Genomic DNA, 21225 nt, shown 5'->3' with positions numbered 1-21225 from the left:
TTGAGCATGTTTTCATGTCTATTGGCCATCTGTATGTCCTCATTAGAGAAATGTCTATTCAGGTCTCCTGTCCATTTAATTGGACTGTTTGTTTGTTTTTGGTATTGAGTTGTATGAGTTCTTTAATTATTTTGGATATTAACCCCTATTGGGTGTATCATTGATGAATATCTTCTCCCATTCAGCAAAGGGTGCTTTTCTGTTTCCTAGAATTTCTTGGCATAATGAATGTTAAAACAATTGTTTACTATTTAGAAAATAAATAGACCTCTTTACTTACCATACTCCAAAATTAAAAAATAAGGAGTTAAAAGTAAACAAGTAAACAGAGGTATATGTTCACCTTCAATTGACAAGGGAAAGATCTTTCTAAATTTAATAATAAAAATAATCTCAAAGATTGTACTTGAATATAATATCTGTTTATGAAGATATTCATGTATACAACAAACAGATAAATGATAGATAAATATTGTCAATTTCTGACAAAAAGGCGGAGCTTGATTAACATTTCCAATATACATAAAGAGAGCTACTAAAGAGAGACATACACTTTCATAGAGACACGGACAAAACACCTGAATTCCCAATTCAAGGAAGAAATAGAAATGGCCAAGTAAGATGAAAAAGCTAGTAAGCAATAAAATGAGGTGTGCCGCATACAAGTGGATGGGGGTGGAAGGAGTCTTGCTACAGCAATGGCATACAATTCTTCGAACTCTGTACACACGAAGAAAAGAAAAAGCTAGCATGTTTATTGATTTTTTAATGTGAGATACTTTTCCATTACCAAATTTTCACAGATTGAAAAACATTCTACAGGTTTTGCACTCCAAATTCACCCTTTTGCTAACCAAATTCACCCTTTTGCAAATCAAATTCATCCTTTTACAGATCGAATTTTTCCACAAAATGTTTTCTTACTCTTTGTAATAAAAATAAATTCAAAGTTAAATTATTGTTAAAATTAAACATTTTATTGCATGTATTTAATAATAAACATAAAATACTTATAGTTAACATCAGAAATACTTATTTACTTAGATCTTCATTTATAACGGTTTCCTGCCGCTGCTCTTGGAAATTTCATATACATATTCATAAAATAATTATGGCAATCTGTAAAAGTAATAGTTGCAACAGAATGATTAATAATATATACTAAATGTTCATGGTTTGATGGATCAGCCAAAATATTTCTTGTGTAGAACTTAATTTTTGAAAAACTAAGGCACGGTCGAAAGATAATACACCACTTCGTGTGACTGTAACAATGGTTAGAGGATGAAATGTTTCTCTAATTGCAGCAATAAACATTCAGGGAATGGTGTGGCATGAAATAATTGCGCGTTCTATGGTTACTTCAAATATTTTTTGTGAATTTATTCAGAGATTATTGCAGAAATTGGATGAAGATAATCTGGAGGAAGGGTGGTTTGTTTTTGACAACGTAAGCCTCCACAGAACCCAGGAAGTACGTGATCTTGTTGGTCAGACAAGACACATTTTATTATTTCTACCACCATTCTCTCCAATGATGAACCCCATTGAAGAAGTTTTTTCAAAAATTAAGTTCTGCGCAAGAAATATTTTGGCTGATTCATCAAACCATGAACATTTAGTAGATGTTCTTAATCATTCCTTTGCAACTATTACTCCTAGAGATAGTCATAATTATTTTATGAATATATATATATATGAAATTACCAAGAGCAGCGGCAGGAGAACCGTTATAAATGAAGGTCTAAGTAAATAAGTATTTCTGATGTTAAATATAAGTATTTTATGTTTATTATTAAATACATGCAATAAAATGTTTAATTTTAACAATAATTAACATTGGATTTATTTTTATTACAAAGATTAAAAAATATTTTTGTGAAAAAATTTGATCTGCAAAAGGATGAATTTTATTTGCAAATGGTGAATTTGATTTTCAAAAAGGTGAATTCGGAGTGCAAAACCTGTACCTGAGATGGAGAAGGGATGGAGCAGGCTGCTGCTCTGATGGGAGAACAGAGATACAGCTCATCTGGGGAGGAGCCCAAGGGTTTGCATTCCTAACAAACTCCAGCAGGTGCCGCTGCTCTCTGGAGGTTATGAATGGAAGCAACAAATCACCTAGTACTGTGACTCTCAGCGACAGAAATCTCAGCTGTTTCCAGATTACATTGTGGTTACATTGCAGTGGCTGCAGACACCTTGAAATATCGTGTTTTTATTACTTCTTTGAAATTACATCATTTATTAGACCCACTGCTATATCTTGTTATTTACTGTATAATAATACATATTACTGTCTGGTTGAACCAATGGTCTTACTGTTGTTAGAGCATTTTCAACATAGAAAATTGGCCTACCTGATAAAATACATTTGTTTTAATTTTTGGTAACCGTATGTTAATATATGGCATTCCTCTGTATTTTCTATGTATTTGTGTCTTTACAAGCATTCTGAGGAGTCTGGTACAAAATGGCTTAAGACCCCTGGTGTGGTGCAATGATCTCTTTGGCTGCCCACCTGTAAGCTTTAAATGCTTTTATCTGGGTCCCAACTGAGGGCTTGCAATTTAATTGGCCTGGGGTAGGGCCCAGGCAACTTTTAAAAGCTACATCGGTGATTCTGACAGGCAGTGAAAATTTGGAACCATTGCTTGCAATGACCTCTTCGCATCCCCCTCAAATCCTGGGGCAGGGAGAGTAAATTGAGATGACCCTCTAGTTTAACTGGAAGGCAGCAGAGTGCCATTAGCCCCAGCATACTGTCAGCAAACGCAAGAAAGGCCCAGAAGGACTCTCTGGGTTTGATCTGTGGGTCTCTTCAGGTTGACCAGTCTGACTTAAAAGTCACACAGGTTCCTTGTTGATGGAGCAGGTTTTGGGGTTTACCTCTAGAGATTGTGATTTAGTACATCGGGTGTGGGCTCTGGAAGTCACTTTCCCAAAAGCTGCTGCGGAGACAGCGGTGCAGGGGAGCCACCCACCCCCTGGAGAGGCGCTTGCATTCATGCTTGGCTCAGGCCCCTCCCCTCGGCAAAGGCGGGGGAGGCAGTGTGACCTGGTACCAAGTTTCTCCCATGGCCCCCCACTGACATCAGTTGCCTCCAGACAGCTTTCTGTTGCCTTGGGTGGGGGTGGGGCACTGGAGAAAGTAAAGGTACAAACTCCAGAGGGAAAAGCCCCATTCACCACCCATTACTTCTAGTAAGAACTAAGGAAGGTACAAAACCAAATTCTTCTGTCCTCTGACTTCTCCCAGCCCACTCAAACAGCTTCTTCTCCATGGCTTCTAGTCTCTCCCATCTCCTTCTGCAGCCCTGTATTCAGTATCAACTAAAAAATAATAAAGCTAGGTGTTTTATTATTAAAAAGGATTTATTTGGGGAAAAGAAAAGTGTAGCAACCCAGAGCATGGAGACATGGCAAGCCATGTGCATACTCTGGCCCGCGTGCCAAGATGGAGGGGTATTTATAAAAGGAAAAGAAGAAAAGGAAAGGGGGAGTTAGAACCACAGAGCTTTCTTGTAAACATAGAGTTCTTCCTGTAGGGCTCTCTTGTAGGCCTCTCATGATTATGTAGAGCTTGGGAACGCCCATAAGTCCTAGCTCCTCCCATACTCTCCCAACTGATTACATTTGCTTCAAGTTCCGCTTAGTCTTTACCACCAGTGACCGCCATCCCTCGCTCTTCCCCAGGCCCTCCATGTAACTGGCTGGACTTTCTCTCCAGCAGCAGAGGCCTCGTCCTGCACTCCCAGTCCACACTGTCCTGTAGGTGACCTCAGGTTGGCCGCCTTTATCTCACCTTTCACCCAGTGACAAACCCAGCAGAAGCAGTGGGCAAACAATCATCAACAGAAGGGGAGTCAGTCTGTTTCTGGAGTTTGACATAGAGCAGTTTCTGACCTTATCGGGCTGTGGGGGCTCCTCTGAGATTTTTCTGCTCCTTGTTCTGAAACTCCATGCAGGTTAGAAAAAGAGTTTTAAGTGCTTAGCTCTAATCCCCAAGGCCATCTTCTGGATCCCTCTTGTAAGCTCAAAGAGTGGAAGGTGGTGGGGTTCTCAAGGTGAGGAAGGACTGAATGGGAAGTTGGCGAGCCTGGAGTTTGTGTTGCAGCCGGGAGGCTGGTGCAAATGGAGGCTGATAAGAACTGGATCCCCAGATGGTTAGATCCCAAGCAGGGAAATGTGGAGGAAGAATTTATCTGCTCTAGAGAAGTGATCAGGAGATCAGGTGTCACTCACTGAATCTCTCTGGAAGGTGCACAGGGCCCTTCCCCCTGAACAACATCCAGGACAGCGTCCTCCTTTTACACCCATCTCAGGACCTCCATCACACAGGCTATCCTTGGCCTTGCTTGTTTGTCCCTATGGGGACAGAGCCCCAGAGAGCAGTTTCCAGGCTCTCACCCTCATGTGGAAAGGTGCTGGCTCAGGTAGTAGATGGCCATCAGCTGTGGCTAGTTGGCCGTCAGCTGTAACCATTGAGCCATTGGCCACCAATATAACTGCCGCAGCTATGTTGGGGAGTCAGTCCAGAGAGAGTCGAGTCGGTCGGTTGGCAGAAAAGCGGACAGCAGGTCGCACGTCATGTGAATCCAGCCTCCAGTGAGACTACAGTGGTATGACTCCCCTATCTACGGCTCCGTGGGTGTTCCATTTTGGCCTAGCCACATCCTGCATTCTTATGTGCAGAGCAGGAGCAGAGACCCCGCAGGCCACCCTGCGTGACAGTCCCCATCCACACACCCCTTGCACACCCCATCTCTAGACCTCCCCCTAGTCCCCCAGAGCTGCTAGTAAATGTGCTGGGGCTCTGAACCTTCCCAGGTAGCAGTGATGACCATCCACCTACCACTCCCTTCCCCCACTGCAGTCTGATTTTCCAGGCTTCCTGAAAAATCATCCAGACCTTGTTAAACCTGCAGGTTCCAGGGCTCCACTTCAGACCACCTGAATCAGAGTGTCTGGGGTGGGGCTCATGGATCTGCATCTCTGACAAGACTTTGGGTGGTTCTGAAGTGCCCTAAAGGGTGAACACCAGGCCCCAGTTCTGCCTGCTGGGGGCGCTTCCCAAGCTCTGCCCACCTGCCCAGTTCCCTCACTTCCCCTGTCCTGGGACTCACCTGCTGAGCTTCCATCCTTTTCGGCTGTGTCTCTGTGGCTTAGCACAGGAGAGCAGCATTTATCTTTGGTCCCCAGTGCCTGGCACATAGTGGGTTCTGATCAGTGCTCCCCTTTCCTTCCCAAACCAACAGCAATTGCCTGATGAAGTCTCTCGTGTAGGCTTGTGGAGGAGGTGAGGAGAGTGGGCTGCAGGAAAAGCACAAGCAACTGGTTGATTCACACAGCAGATATCTCTGCAGAGAGGTCTCCAGCAGCCCCGTCCGCTTCCATCGTATGGAGGAGATGCTAAGCCCGCAAATAAAACACGTGAGTGACCACAGCTGGGATGGGGCAGGGCCCCTCTGAAGAGCAGAAATAGAATTCCTAGTGAAAGTGGTTCAAGTTGGAGGTGAATGTGACAGGATTAGTGTGAGGGTCCATATGGCCATAGAAACATGTGAAATCTCCAGAGAGTTGGGAAGGTGACAAAACAGTACCCAGGGTAGGACCTGATACAAGCTCTACTTGAGCTGAGTGACATGCTTCGCTGTTCTCCAGGCCAAACAGCCAAGCTCCCCAGTGTAAATCTGGCTGCGCTCACCAGATCACATCTCAGGGGTTTCAGAATGGAGTGATGGGGAGCCTATGTCATTCCAGAGGCTGCAGAGGAGGGGCAGGCAGCAGGCTGAGCACTGCATCTGAGTGCCCAGAGGGCTATCTCCCCAAAGTGGATTCAGCCTAAGGCAGGTGGGGAACCCTGGGGGAGCAGCTGCTGCTATCCAGGTGCAAATGATGGTGTCTCAGACCAGGTGATGCCTGGTCTAATTCTGGGTTTATCTGGAAGGTAAAACTGACAGAATTTGCTGACAGTCTAGGTTGGGATGTGACAAGGAGGAGTTGGGGAGGGTGGGCTGTCTGGGGCTCACCTGTGTTCAGGTTATGGTTGCAGTACCTCTTAGACATCCTTGTTCCTCTGCCACCGTCCAAGCCACCTTCCCTTTTGCCTAAACCTGAGAAATTACCTGTCTCCTTACACTCACTTTTTGGACCCAGTGAGTTCATCTTCTAACTTCTGCATCCTGAAAGATTAAACTTGAAAATCCGATTTGAATCATGGGTGTGACCCATCTTCCATGGTCCTGTTGCCCCTTAGGGAACACCTGCTCCCTTCACATGGTCCCCAAGGCCTCGCACTCTGGCCCCCACAAGTGGGACTGTTGGGTCATCAGGTAGTTCTATTTTTAATTTTTTCAGGAGTCTCCATACTGTTTTCTATAATGTCTGCACCTATTGAAGTCCCACCAACAGTGCACAAGAGTTCTCTTTTCTTCACATTCTCCCAAGTCATGTAATTTGTTGACTTTTTAATAATAGCTATTCTGAGAGATGTGAGGTGGTATCTCACAGTGGTTTCGATTTGCATTTCCCTGATGTTTAGTGATGTTGAGCATCTTTCCATGTGTTGGCCATTCTGTATGTCTTTTTTGGATAAATGTCTCTTCATGTCCTCTGCCCAATTTTTTTTTTTTAATCAGATTGTTTCTTGTTTTGTTATTGAGTTGTATGTGGTCCTTATATATTTTTGGATATCAACCCCTTATAGGATATATCATTTGCAAATATTTTCTCCCATTCAGTTCGTTGTCATTTCATTTTGTTGATGGTATTTCCAGGACTTTATTGGAGAACAGTGTGTCTCTCCCAGGACCCATCAGCTCCAAGTCAAGTTGTTGTCCTTTCAGTCTTAGTTGTGGAGGGCACAGCCCAGCTCCAAATCCAGTTACCACTATTCAATCCCAGTTGCTGGGGGCGCAGCCCATCATCCCTTGAGGGAGTCGAACTGGCAACCTTGTGGTTGAGAGAATGTGCTCTAACCAATTGAGCCATCTGGCCACCCAGGAACTCAGCTGCAGCTCAGCGGCAGCTCGTTGTCTTCATTTTAGTTGCAGAGGGTATAGCTCGGCCCATGTGGGAATTGAACCGGCAGCCCTGTTGTCCAGAGTTCGCGTTCAACCAACTGAGCCACCTGACCACCCCTGTGTAGAAGCTTTTTAGTTTGATGTAGTCCCATGTGTTTTTGCTTTTGTTGCTTGTCCAAGGAGATATATCCCAATAAATATTGCTAAGAGTGATGTCAAAGAGTTTAATGTCTATATTTTCTTCTAGCAGTTCTATGGCTTCACATCTAACATTTGCCTTTAATCCATTTTGAGTTTATTTTTGTATATGGTGTAAGAAAGTGGTCCACTTTCATTTTTTTTTTTTTTTTGCATGTATCTGTAGAGTTTTCTCAACGCTACTTGTTGAAGAGACTCATTTCTTCATTTCTCCATTGTATGTTCTTGCCTCCTTTGTTATAGATTGAGGGTTTATTTCTGGGCTCTGTATTCTGTTCCATTGATCTATGTGTGCGTTTTTGTGTCAGTGCCATGCTATTTTAGTTATAACTTTGTAGTACAGTTTGAAATCAGGGAGTGTGATATCTCCAACTTTGTTCTTTCTCAGGATTGCGATGGCTATTCGTGGTCTTTTGTGGATCCATATAAATTTTAGGAGTATTTGTTGTAGATACAGAATTCTAGGTTGGTGGTTTTGTCTTTCAACTCTTTAAATATTTCACCTAATTCAATTCTTGCTTGCGTGGTTTGTGACAGGAACTCTGATGTAATTTTTATCCTTGTTCTTCTATAGGTAAGATGTTTTCCCCTCTGGATTCTTTCAAGATTTTACTTTTTATCTTTGGTTTTCTGCAATTTGAATGTGATAGGCCTAGGTATAAATTTTTAATTTGTTATTTTACTTCGTGTTCTCTGAGCTTCCTATGTTTGTAGTTTGCTGTTATTAATGTGAGGAAATTCTTAGCCATTATTACTTCAAACATTTCTTTTGTTCCTTCTCTTTTTCCTCCTTTGGTATTCTTTTTTTAAAATAACTTTTTAATTTTCCAATTACAGTTGACATATATTATTGTTTTAGTTTCAAGTGTACAACATAGTGATTAGACATTTATATAACTTATGAAGTGATCACCCCAGTCAGTCTAGTACCCACCTGACACTATACATAGTTACTACAGTGTTATTGACTACACTCCCCTGTAGTTTACATCCCCGTGATTGTTTTTATAATTAGCAATTTGCACATTTGGTCCCTTCCCCCTTTCACCTAGCCCCCCAATCCTCCTCCATTGTGGCAGACATCAATTTGTTCTATCTATGAGTTTGTTTCTGTTTTGTTTGTTCATTTATTTTGTTTAGATTCCACATGTAAGTGAAATCATATGGTATTTGTCTTTCTCTGACTTATTTCACTTAGCATAATACTTGTCATGCAGGGTGTCATGCAGGGTCTCTGGTCCCGCTCGCCGCATAAGAACGCAGGATATGATGAGGCCAAAAAGGAACACCCATAGATAGGGGAGTCACACCACTATAGTCTCACTGGCAGCTGGGTTGGAGACACAGGAAGCAGGAGCCACACGATCCACCACCTGCCGTCTGCTTGTCTCTGCCAACCAACCTCACTTGCTAACTGCAATCCTCCTCTCTGCAATCCATAATCCACACTCTGCCCCTAGCTAGCTTTGCCACAGCAGTTATATCAGCAGCTAATGGCTAACTGGTAACAGCTGATGGCCAACTAGTCACAGCTGATGACCATCTACTACCCGAGCCAGCACCTTTCCATGTGAGGCCGAGAGCCTGAAAACTGCTCTCTGGGACTCTGTCCCCACAATACTCCTTTTGGTAGTTGTATATGCATGCTATACTTTTTCTAATTATCCTCCAGTTCTTAAATATTCTGTTCTTTTTTATTTTTTGTTCACTTTTTCCTCTTTGTATTTCAGTTTGGGACGTTTCTATTGCCACAGCCTCAATTCAGAGACTCTTTCCTCAGCTCTCTCCAAACAACTGGTGAGCCTATCGAAGGCATCTTGCATTTCTGTTATAGTGTTTTTGATTTCTAGCATTTCTTTTTGATTCTTTCTTATAGTTTCAATCTCTCTGCTTACATTATCCATTGTTCTTACAATGCTGTCCACTTTTTCTATTACAATGCTTAACATATTAATCATTGTTGTTTAAATCCTGGTCTGACCATTCCAAAATCACTGTATGTCTGAGTTTGGTTCTGTTGCTTTTTTTCCTCTTCACACTGTCTCCTCTAGCCTTTTAGCATGCCTGGTAATTTCCATTGAAAACCAGGTGTGATGCACTGGGTAGCAGGCACTGAGGTGAGCTGGCTTTAGTGTGATGGTTTGTGCTGATCTGGTCAGGAGTGACACCATGTTTACTGTTACCGCAGCTGTAGTTGTTTGAGACTTCAGTTTCCTCTTGTGTCCCTGTTTTTGTCGCCCCTAGAAAGTTGCTCTTAAACAGTGCCTGAGCCTTATAGTTTTTTTCAACTGCAATCCTTTGTTATTATGCAGCAGTCATGCTGCTGTGGTAGTGAAGTGTTGGTAAAGGGGACCATTCCACGATATTCTATGGTACTATGATGAGGTCTCAGTCTCTTTTTGGGCTGGGCATCTGGGATATGACCATCACAGGGGCTTCTCAGCACCCCCCTCCGCACCCCATGTATATAACTGGGAGGCTCAAGGGGACTGGAGTTGGCTAACTGCCCTTCCCCAGTCAGTCGTCCCCCTCGAGTGCTGGCCTTTGCTTCAGGGAACTGGAGGAAGAACCGAGTGCTCTGGCATATTTCACAGGGGCTGCTTTTCCTCAGCCCCTGCTGGAAAGCCTGAGGGGATTTGCCTCCAAATTCAAGGCGAGAACATGGTGGGGCTCTTGGAGGTAAAGCTCAAGAACAATGGTCCCTTGGGGGTTTTAAACTCTCTAGCTGGTCCATACTCTGCCTCCAGCAGCTGGTCAATTCCAGTGTAAGTGTTCCTACCTACTGGCTCCAACACCGGCTTCTCTTCTTGCTCTCCTGCTCTTGGTAAATTGATTCTCTGTATCCACCTCTCTCTCCAGTTTTCACAGCAACAGTTGTGACCCGAATTCTCTGAACGATCTAAGAAGAGTCATTGCTTTTTAGTTTGTCCAGTAGTTTTCTTTTGCTAAGGACAGGAGTGATGCTCCCAAGCTCTTTACATTGCAGAGCAGAAACCAGAGGAGTCAGCTTCCTTTTTACTGTGTCTCAGGTTCCCTCCCATGACTGCCAACAGAGGGACCTAATTCCACTTAAACAAGCCATTTCCTTGCATTGCCCTTGCTTAGTTTAATGCTATTGGCTCCTTCTCTTGCTTCTCTGAACTACTGATAGCAACTTGTTCAGCAAGAAGGTGACAGTTAAAAAATGTGGCCAGTACCTGGTTCTACAACAACATTGTGAACTCCCAGATCAGTAGAAGGCAGATGAGAGCTGGGCCCGGTTTGCTTGGGTCACCCTTCCAAATCTAGACTCAGGAGGGACGAAGACTGGGGCCAGCCCCACCCCCACCCATGCTGCTGAGCTCACCTGCTGCTTCTCTGTTTCCAGTCCTAGGGCTCTGCCAGTTCTCTCGCTGAGCAGCTCTTCTCCAAGGGCAGTTTGGAGACTATCCCAGGGAGGCAGCAGCAGTGACAGATACAGTCATGTGGTTCTGGACCTTTGTCTACAAAATCTCCAAATTGTGGCTGGGAAAGAGGAAAACGGAGAGAGCTCTTCGGCCTGATGTGAACTGTGGCAGCCAGTACACAGGGGCCCGCTGGCTGGAGGAGGAGCCCTCCCCAGTCTCATCAGTATGGGGAGGTTCCTGAACATTGGTCCCTGTGGGACAGAGTTCCCAGCCTGGACTTTGGAAGCAGGTGCCATCACCAGACAAAATGCTACCTGGAGCCAGGGTGGAGCTGCCAATGGAGCCTGGAGAGGAAGCAAGCAGGTGGTGGGCTTGGTCCTAAAGGCGGGGCCCAGGGTTGTGGATATAGAACCTGAAATGACTCCTCCCCTGCTGGAGTAAGGCTGGGAGGGCACCACTATTATTAAGTGTGCAATAATTGTTTTAAAAATTTTTTTTTAATCTTTAACCTTTAAGAATCAGAATAGCTACATTTTGAACAACGCTGTATCAGTCAGTTTTCAGATCTTAGAAACTGATATGAAGCATGAGAGGAGGTTTCAATCTGGAAACAATATCTTTTATAAGAGGTTCATGTGAAACATTTTTAGAAACAAATTTTGGTTCACTGGTACACACACTGATGAGCTGGGGCATTTTAGTATCTGATGTGGTTTCAAGAGGAAAAGCAAGTACTGTTCTCCTTTGAAACATCTACTGGCTCTCATGCTGCTGTGTGTGCAAATGACCCTACTATTATGCTTGTTTTTTGTGTTGAATATCTATTTTGGATTTGCATAATTGTGCTTTCATTTTTTCGTAACTTCATTTCATGGAATTGATTTGCATTGACCATAAGCTGTAAATAAAAGAAATAAATGTGTGAAATAAATAAGTGGCTACGAGAAGGGGCAGATCTCATCTTAGGAGCGGGGGATGGGAAGGAGACTGGAGTCAGGGTCCCGAGACCTTGGAGGTGGAACGTTCTTGATGAGGGGCAATTTCCTGGACTCCATTGAGAGGAAGGTGGGGGTACTTGCCGTTACCCTAAGTTGACCCATAAGAATCATATGGAACTTTGGTGGATGCCTGCAAGAAGAGGAGCTTGATATCTTGTTTGATAAGCTTGTTGATCTGCCCAGAGGAGAAAAAACTGGAAGACCTGACCCTTGGAGAGAGCCTGCCCATCCCCCACTCAGCACAGCACACATACAAGGCCTGAGTTTCCGGGGGTTAAAAGAACATCTGGGAAGTGGGCCAAATTGAGCCACTTTGCTGCATCCTTCCCAAGCACACTGCCGTCTGCAGGTGAGGAGGCACTGGGGTGCTCTGCATTAGCAGATGGAGCAGAGGTTAGGGGATCAGCCAAAGCTGGAAAAACTGAGGAATGGGGAGGACCCGGAGGAGGTTGTGGCTGAATCTGTCCTTCACTCAGAGCTGAGGGAACAGAAAGAGCCTGTCAGAGGGAGGAGGAGGTTACCAGAGGCAGAACGACCTCCTCCCCACTGCAGGCCCCCAACCTGTTGGGGGTCAGAACTAAATAGGAAATCAGGGTTTGAAAGCTGGACAGGTCACTTAACAATTAAGGTTATATGAACACTATGGTCTCTGTCCAAGATGCTATTGAGGGCAAGAAAGAAGGATTCTCCAGAGGCAATGAAAGGCAGGGAGGTGAACACTCTAAAGACATGGAAACTTACTACTGGCAAGATGTTAATTCCCCCATTTTTATTGAATTACTAGCATCCTCTATTTATTCTGGCAGAGTCTGAGAAAGGCAAATCAAATGTGATCTCAAGTAAAAGTTCTAACTAAAATTAAATAAATAAATAGAAAATGAAAGACATGAAAACGTGTCATGTCACTACCCTGAGTGTTAAGACTGTTCAGATGACTTCAGCTATACATTTAAAAGTATTTTCTTGTGATTGTTTCCCACTGACATGAGGCAGAAAGAAAAGTATTACTTAATTTTTAATTACAAAAGCAATACACATTCCCTGTAAAAATTGACGTGCACCATAAAAATTGACGGTGCCATAGGACCCCATTGTATGAACCAACCATATTTTTATTTGTCTGTTCTCCTAGTAGCTAGTAGGTGGTTTCCAACCTCTGCTCTCACACCGCTGCAGTGAGCATCCTCTATATCTTTAGGTGCTGGTGTGACTATTTCTGTAGGACAGATTCCTGGAAGGGGAATTATTGGCTTCATAGTATTTACAAATTGGTTGACTTTACCAAAATTGACCTCAAAATGGTTGCACTGATTTTTAGGCCCCTCAAAAACGTGTGGTTGTGCCCAGTCTAGGGGGATCTTTGTCTCTCCAGGTAAGATTCCCATGGACAAATGATAACTCGACCAGTACCCACTATAGAGGTCAAGGTCTTCTCTCTGCTCTGCCAGGCTTTGTGCCTTAGCCGTCCGCAGGCTGCCTCAAGAAGGCTCACAACCAGACTCATCACTGGTGTGTTTGTACACTGGACTGGGATCCACACCTAATAGCTGTGTTCACCTGTTGCAGCTCTGAGGGATAGCTGCATAGAAAATTTGAACAGTGGGAAGAACTAAATGTATCATGTCTTATTTTTAGAAACTGTCAGAAGGCCATGGGACAGGAGCTGGAAGGAGATGAGTCTCTACACTGAGTGGTCTGGTCTCCTGGGTGGCCTCTCACATGGCCTTTGTGGTTCACAAAACACATAGCTGAACGTTTAAGATTCCTTCAACCTGAAAGCTGGGCTTCCCGTTTCTTAAAATGCTCTGATGGAGTGACTGGTTATTTAAAACTAATTTAATGTTGTCTTTGTATAAGCTATATTTTCTTGTTTACTACATAAAAATGACCTTAAAAGAATAGAGAACCGTTGCATGCAGTCAAGGAACATATTTTTAATGTTATCATAAAAACATTTGTGAATAGGAACCCAAAATATTTGCATGCAAATGATTATAGTAAATAAAACTTCCCTTTTCTGAATATTATACATGGCATGTTAATTAAGGCTGTAATTTTATCATATGCGGTTGACCATATTTTTATAAGCTCATAAATGTAGTTATTTGTTTTGTTAGAGAAACAAATCACAGTAGATGGCCAAATGCCCTATGTGGACTCGCGTAAAATCAGTGGTGTGTTGGCGCTGGTGTCTTGCGAGAGCCCATCGAGCACATCTCTTCCCAACTCCATCAGTGATGTCACACCTGCAGCTTGAAATCGGCCACTATGGGAATCAGCAAATGCTACAGACTTTTTTTCAGAAAGCTAGTTATTGAACTTCTATCAGATACTACTGCATTCCTTTATCATTCTCTCTTTCTCTCTATTACTGTTTTTGAATGAACCATTTGAGAATAAGTTAAACATCATGTCCCCTTAATACTTAAGTGTGTATTTCCTTAAAATATTCTCCTTCCATCACCATATATTTAATCCCCTTTACCCTCAACTGACTCTGGGTGGTGAACACACAATGTAATTTATAGATGATGTAATACAGAATTGTACACCTGAAATCTATGTAACTTTACTAACAATTGTCACCCCAATAAACTTTAATTGAAAAAAATAAAAAAATAAATTCTCTTACATGAAATCAGGAAATCAACATTTATCCAGTATCTAATCCAGAGCCATTTTTCAATTGTCTCTTTTTCTCCAAATAATGTCTTTTATGGCCCCAGGATCCCATCCAGGTCAGCTATTGCATTGAGTTGTCATGTCGCTTTAGTCACTTCAATTTGAAACAATCCATAATCTCATCTTGTCTTTCATGACCTTGACATTTTTTAAAGAGTATCAGCCAGTTTGCCTGAGGTTTCCTCATGATTTGTGAATTCTTGGGGCAGGAACACCTGAACAGTGATGCTGCTGTATTCTTTGCACTGCATTGTATCAGGAGACACACGGGGTGTAAATTTATGTAGTATCTGGTGATGTTAACTTTGTTACTTGGTTAAGATGGTGTCTGCCAGGTTCCTCCACTATGAAGTTGATTGATAAGTGTTTTGCACTTCTAAATTAATAAGGAATCAGTATTTTGAGGGGGAGTTACTTTGAGACTTCAATAGTAGACTATAGCTTTCTCTATTCCCTTATTTATTTATAAATATTTATTTATATATAAATATGTATATTTATTATTACTTATATTATTTTTAGTATTTTGTATTATTATTTATATTATTTATATTAATATTATATACAAATAAATAAATATATATATATATATATATATATATATATATATATATCCATATAGGTATGTAAACTATTGGATTCTTATTTTACTTAAATCTGTTACTGCCACTAATTACTTTGATGTTCAAATTTGGCCAGTGGGAGTCCCTTTAAGCTGACTTTTCTGTCCAACTGACATTTCCCCATCGTTCTTTGAGCACTTCCTTACTTTCTGCTACAAGGTGTACTAGACTCATTCAGTATGTGTTTTTTCCCAAACCACCAAGTTACTAACTCGAATCTGACACAATTTGCCCAGACATAGAATCAGATCCCTCAGGTTAGGGGCTCAGTCCCACAAGACTTCCCCCCACTTCACACGCCAATTGCAAGTCCAAGTTGTTACCTGCTATAAATCGGAGATTCCCAAATCACCCTACTTGGGTTTGATTAATTTACTAGAGAGGCTCACAGAACTCTGGAAAATGGTTTGCTTACTAGATTACCAGTTTATTATAAAAGTATGTAAGTCAGGAATAGCCAGATGGGAAAGATGCACAGGGCAAGGTGTGTGGGACAGACACAGAGCTTCCATAGTCTCTCTGAGTGCCACTCTCCCTGAATCTGCAAGTGTTCACCAACCTGGAAGCTCTGGAACTCAGTCCTTTTGGATTTTTATGGAGGCTTTAATACATTTGCATGACTTATTAAATCGTTGGCCACTGGTGAGATAGCTCAATCTCCAGGCCCTCCCTGATGTTGGGGTGGGGTTGGAGCGAAATTATAACTCTAATGACTAGTTGGTTCCCCAAGCAACCAGTCCCCATCACCAGGGGCTTTCAAAAGTCATGGCATTAACATGAACTCAGGTGTCTTTTAAAGGGGCTTGTTATGAATATCAAAGACATCCTTTTTACTCTCATTAGGAAATTCCAAGGGTCTAGGATCTCTGTGCCAGAATCTAGATCAAAACCAAATATATATTGTGTGAATGCGTGAGTCAATCATATGTGTGTATGCAAGCATGTATGTGTGCCTGTGTGCATATGCAGACATGTGTGTCATGTCATATGTGTGCACGTGGGCTTGGGTGTCTGTGTGTACAGGTTCATACTTGGTTTCCGGACAGACATTTCCCCTAATCTCAGCTCTCTCCACCTCCCTCTGTTTATGATCCTGCCAATACAAGGCTGAGTTTCTTGGCTCTGGTTACCTGCACGCTGTTGGGCTGCTCTCCACTCTGAAACAAAACAGAGGAAAAAGAGGTGCAGAGAGCTGAGTTAGAACCATCTGGAACCTTGAGGGAGGCTCAAGATGTATGAAGGGCATGGTCAAATGGAATCACCCTTTTCTAACCATGACAGCTGGTTGGGATCCAGCCACGGCATTGGGTCCAGCTGTCCTGGGTCCACCACGGCATTTTCCCAGGGATTTGGGATTGGGTAGGGGGCGGGTGTCAGTGCTGGATTATACCAAAGCTACGTGCAGGCTGAGGTTGTGCTGGGGACTGCAGGAGAACAGAGCATGTGGACAGAGAGAACCAGTACAAGCAGCATGGGTGCCCTGAAGGGTGGAGAGAAAGCCTCAATCTCTGAGTGGCAGCTTGGACCCAGGAGGCCCAGCTGAGGCTGGCTCCTGTCCTAACATGTCCTCTAGACACCCTGTCCTGCCTTCTTTCTTAACGTGAGCCATTCTGAGTGGTTTCTGCTTCATTTCATCTTGTTCTCTTTATAACAGAGATTGATTTTTAAGTCACAGCATACCAAAAGCAATACAAGAGAGCTCCATAAATTTACAACAGGGCTTTTGAACACTGATTTTGCATGAGAATAACCAGTAGAACTTCAAAAACATATAACTCTTGCATAGAATACCTCAGTTCTATAAAGATGTTGCTTCTCTCTCAATTTAGCTATAAATTCTAAGCAATCCTATGCAAATCTACTTTTGGAATTTTAAAAGGAACTTCATAAAGTTATCCCAAAATTTATATTTTAAAAAGGTCCATTATCTTTAAAAACGATGTTGAAATGGAGAACTACTACTTTTCACTACAATAGAAACCATAGCTTTTAGAAACAGTGACATAACAGGTGGCCACCACACAGACCCATGTAGATGTGGGAACTGAATATGCACTAAAGGTGACACCCACATCAATGGCAATCACAGAATAGATGGCATTGGGAAAGTAAACGCTATATGGAAAAAAAAACACACTAGATTCTCACTTAACACCACATACAGTGGTGAATTTCAGATGGATTAAAGACCTACACATATAAAGTGAATAGAAGAAAGTGTAAGAGTCTTTGAGACCTAAGTCTGAGGAAGGCCTACTTCGAGAAAAGTTGAAAAACACAGGCCATAAGGTGAAAATGTGATGAAATAGATTTTTTCAAAATGACTTTTCAACAAGAGGCACCATGGACAAAGCTAATAGCAGATGACAGAACAGAAAAAGGAATTCATGACATTTACTACCAATGAGGGATTAATATCTGATACATATAAAGAACTGTGAATCAATAAGAAAAAGATAATAACCCCACATGAAAAATGGGCAAAGGTTGAAAACAGGCAATGTTCAGAAGAGGAAGCCCCCAAAGCCAACTAGCATATAAGAGATGCCCAAACTCCTCAATGCTAAGAGTGCAGACTGAAAGCACAACGAGGATCAGTTATCCCCACACACTGGCACACTTAGAAGGATGGCGCACATGGGATATGGGCACTTGGAGTGTCCATGCCGTGCCAATGGCAGGATGCTGGCACTGCCTTCGGGGATCCCTCTACCTCACTTAGTGACATACCCCATGAACCAGCAATTCCCCTCCTGGGTATACAGCCCAGAGAAATCTCCACATATGGCCAGACGGTGTTTGTGTTGTGGTTTGTGGTGGTGTGGACTTAGAGGCAGGCTGGCTGTCTCTCCAGGAGGGTGGCTCTCTAAAATGGAGTCCTACACAGCAGGAAGGAGAAACAGACCAGATACACATGCAGGGTGGGATGGATGTTAAAACACAGTGAGGAGTGAGAAACGCCAGGACTAGCACAAGACTGTAGAAGTCATTCACATAAATTAAAATGCATGTGCACAAGGCAAAAATTCACATTTTTCAAAACCATATACACTATATAAAGATAGATGTTAGACTGGTTGCTTTATGGAGGGAATGGAGGGAGATACAGGGAGAAATTTTTACATATAGGGAGGGTATGATGCCCACCCCTGACCTACAAGTCAGAGTCTTTGAGTGTGGGCACCAGAAGCCTAGGGGATTCTTATGTACAGCCAGCATTTGGCACCAATGGTTTACAGCACGCTTATAGCTCAGGACAACACAAGAGCAAAAATCGAATATAACCTCTAATAGTGACATAGATTAATCATACCAAGTGAAGCTGTGAAATAAACCAGAATGAAGTGTGGTTGGTTAATCAGAGGGAGTGACTGGGATGCTGAGATGTAAAGTGGACCATGGAGGGGAAACAGGCTTCACTCACCAGCCTGGCCTTCAGCCCTTCTCCAGTCTGAAGCAGCCAAGGAGAAACAGCATTAGAACAACAGGCTCCTGCAGCTTCCCTGCTCACATGTCACATTTACACCCACCCCTGTCCCCTGGTCATTTTCTCTGCCACCAACACAGCCAGCAGGGGTCTAGCCTGGGCATCATACCTGGCAGGGAGGTATGAAGAACATACATGGATAACTAGATGGTAAAAGGTGGACAAGTAGAAATAGTTCTAAGAGGGGTCACTTACGAAGCTCTGTCTGCAGCTTCCCTGTAGCAGAACACACAGAAAAAACATCAGATTTCTGCTGAGTGGAACCACCTTACTAAGTCAGTCAGGCCATTGGGAAGATGGTCCTTAGTCTTAAACCACAGCTCACCCCAATCCCATCCAATGTGTGAGTGTTGGGGAGCATGCAGTGTCTTGGCACTGAGGAGTCTCATCCCAGGGCTCAGGTCTGGTTTGAAGGGGCTACTGGTGTCTGCCCGGAAATCACCAGCTTTCTGGTGGCGAAGGTCCTATGGAGCCCCAGGCTCTGAGCACAGCCTGCCTGAGCCTCAGGGTCACTTACTGTGGGCATTATTTAAAGGACTGGGAGGACCTCACACTCAATTCCTTCCCCTGGCCAGATGCCAAGACTGATGATTTGCCACTAGAAATGCATTCCTTTGATTTCTGCACCCTATGTCTTCTTTTAAAAGTAAATGATCCTGGGGAAGGCAACACTGAACACTAATTGTGACTCCACTATATTTATGCAATGCTCACTTCTGTGCAAATTATAGGTGCACTCTTTTGTGGTATTTGAATTAAAAAGAGAAGGCTATCAGACGAAGGTGACCCAGTGGGAGTAAATGTTTAAGGGTGGAATTGTAACAGAATCACTGTAATTGGCAGGGAAGGGGTTGGCAGGGTCTATCCAGGGGGTCTGAGGTCAGACCTCCTTGGCAACTTCACTTAGAGTGCTGGTGGGAGTGGAGAGGTGGGAGGCACAGAGGGATGGATTTAGAATTAGGTAGTTGCCATGTATGGCTCTCCAAAGGGAGAGTAAAGTCACTGAAGCCCTCCTCCCCCTGTGCCCCCCCTCCCCCCCTAACCCCACTAGTCCGCAGCCAGCACTGTGGGCGTGGCACCCGGAACTTACCCAACTATGCTGTGAGTTTCCCTGGAGAAGAAAGGAAGAAAAGAGGGAAATCTCGATGGATGAACACTGAGGCCTCACTTCCCAACAGTGCACAGACTGGGTCCCGTGCGTTCTGGTCACCTGATTGTGCTGGACGCACAGGGGGAGTGGGCTCCGAGGCCGGGGAGTTGGAAGCACAATCCTCAGCGGCACCTCTCTCTGCAGGGCTCCCAAGGCCCCGCGGTCTGACCCACTCTCCTGCTGGCCCCAGCGCCCCGCTTCTGCTAGGCGGAGGTGGGGGCGGAGAGCGCGCCACTCCCCTCGCTTACCTTTGTCCTTCTCCGCCTGCTCCTTCAGCTTTTCTGAAAAGAAGGAAGAAGGACGGAGAGAGCGGGGTGGGGGTAGGGGTGCGCTCCCTGGGGGTCCCACGCCCGCTCCCAGCCCCGCCCCCACCACCTTTTGCTGGCAGAGCCGCCGGGGGAAGGAGACCCCACCTGCGGGTACCTTGGGTTCGCTGTCGCTTGTGAAAGAAGCTCAGCGCCACCGCCGTGAGGAGTGCCAGGAGGAGCGGCAGTCCCACCAGAGTCCGGAGGAAAGCTCTCTTCCACGGGGAGGGTCCGGGTAAAAGTACGTCTGGAAAATACCCACGGAGAGTTGTCTCGATTTAGGCTCCCTTAAACACTAAGTTACAGACTCTTCTGGACGCCGTGTGCTGGAAAACCTTCCTAGTGACTGGCTGGCGCATTAAGCCTCCTGGGCCCCGCCACAGTCATTGTAAAATGGGCGTGACTGCGGCTGCGCAGCGCTCAGGCGAATGTGGGAAAGCGAGGCACAGCGCCGGACTTGGACTTGCTCAGCAGAAAGGGAAAGTGCTGCGAAGGATGCGAAAGGAGGAGAGCTGATGGGCCCCACCGTCGCCCCCGGCTTAGAACTTCTGTGACCAGTCGCTGACCTCCCGCTACTTCTTCCCACGTTTGTCCCGCATCTGCAGGACATGAGAATCCAAGGTCAACCCCAGTGAATTATTGCTCTCCACCCGCACTGTCCAATTCACAAGCCGTCTCCCCGCTTCTTGCAAACACTTGGCTTCTACTTCTCAACTCACCTTTGGAAAAAGTTGATAGCAAAGCCGCGTGAGGGTTGACTGGCAGTTCCCTCTTTCCTCCCCAGGTTCCCTACGGAGCATACAGTGGCCACAGAGTAGACTTATACAGGGGCAAAAATGGAGAAGAGCCCTTTAGAAAAGCTGTGGCAACTGGATAATTGTGTCTGTCGGCAATAATTATATAAAAATGGTATTTTCATCTCAATGGTCTTTTAAATATATATACTTTTTATTATGGTAAATGTACAACATGAAATGTACCACCTTAACCCTTTTTAAGCTTACCGTTCAGTGGCATCAAGTGCCTGCACGTGGTTGTGCAACATCACCACCAGCACTTTTTCGTCTTCCCACAATGAAATCTGTCCCCATTAAACACTAACTCTCTGTTCCCCCTCCCCCAGCCCCTGGGAGCCTCTATTCTAATTTCTGTCTCTATGAATTGACCACTCTAGGTACCACATACAAGTGGAATCATAATATATGTCCTTCTGTGTCTGGCTTATTTCACTTAGCAAAATGTTCTCCCCCTCCTTCCCCCCAGGAGTTTTCTAGCTGTGCATTTTTATTGTCTTGTACAAAAATATTGGAAAAAGAGAGAAGGAACAAAAGAACTGTTAGAAGTAATAATGGCTAAGAATTTCCTCACATT

At 44.0% G+C, this 21225-nt stretch overlaps 1 protein-coding gene across 1 annotated transcript in view; it reads right to left on the bottom strand.

Moving 5' to 3' along the window:
• LOC141567351 (butyrophilin-like protein 9) overlaps positions 1 to 20899 on the bottom strand; it is a 365947-nt gene extending 345048 nt beyond the window's left edge. The window contains exons 1-4 of the mRNA XM_074314100.1: positions 20859 to 20899; positions 20574 to 20643; positions 19973 to 20126; positions 19798 to 19830 (exon numbers count right to left, since the gene is read on the bottom strand). Coding sequence (XP_074170201.1) covers positions 19798 to 19830; positions 19973 to 20126; positions 20574 to 20643; positions 20859 to 20899 — 298 coding nt within the window. The remainder of the gene's footprint in view (positions 1 to 19797; positions 19831 to 19972; positions 20127 to 20573; positions 20644 to 20858) is intronic.
• Positions 20900 to 21225: the final 326 nt, after the last annotated feature.

Source organism: Rhinolophus sinicus, linkage group LG10 (genome assembly GCF_036562045.2).
Source record: "Rhinolophus sinicus isolate RSC01 linkage group LG10, ASM3656204v1, whole genome shotgun sequence".
In the NCBI taxonomy this organism is placed as follows: domain Eukaryota; kingdom Metazoa; phylum Chordata; class Mammalia; order Chiroptera; family Rhinolophidae; genus Rhinolophus; species Rhinolophus sinicus.
Note: the sequence above shows the minus strand (reverse complement) of the source record. Positions and strands in the feature narration are given on the sequence as shown.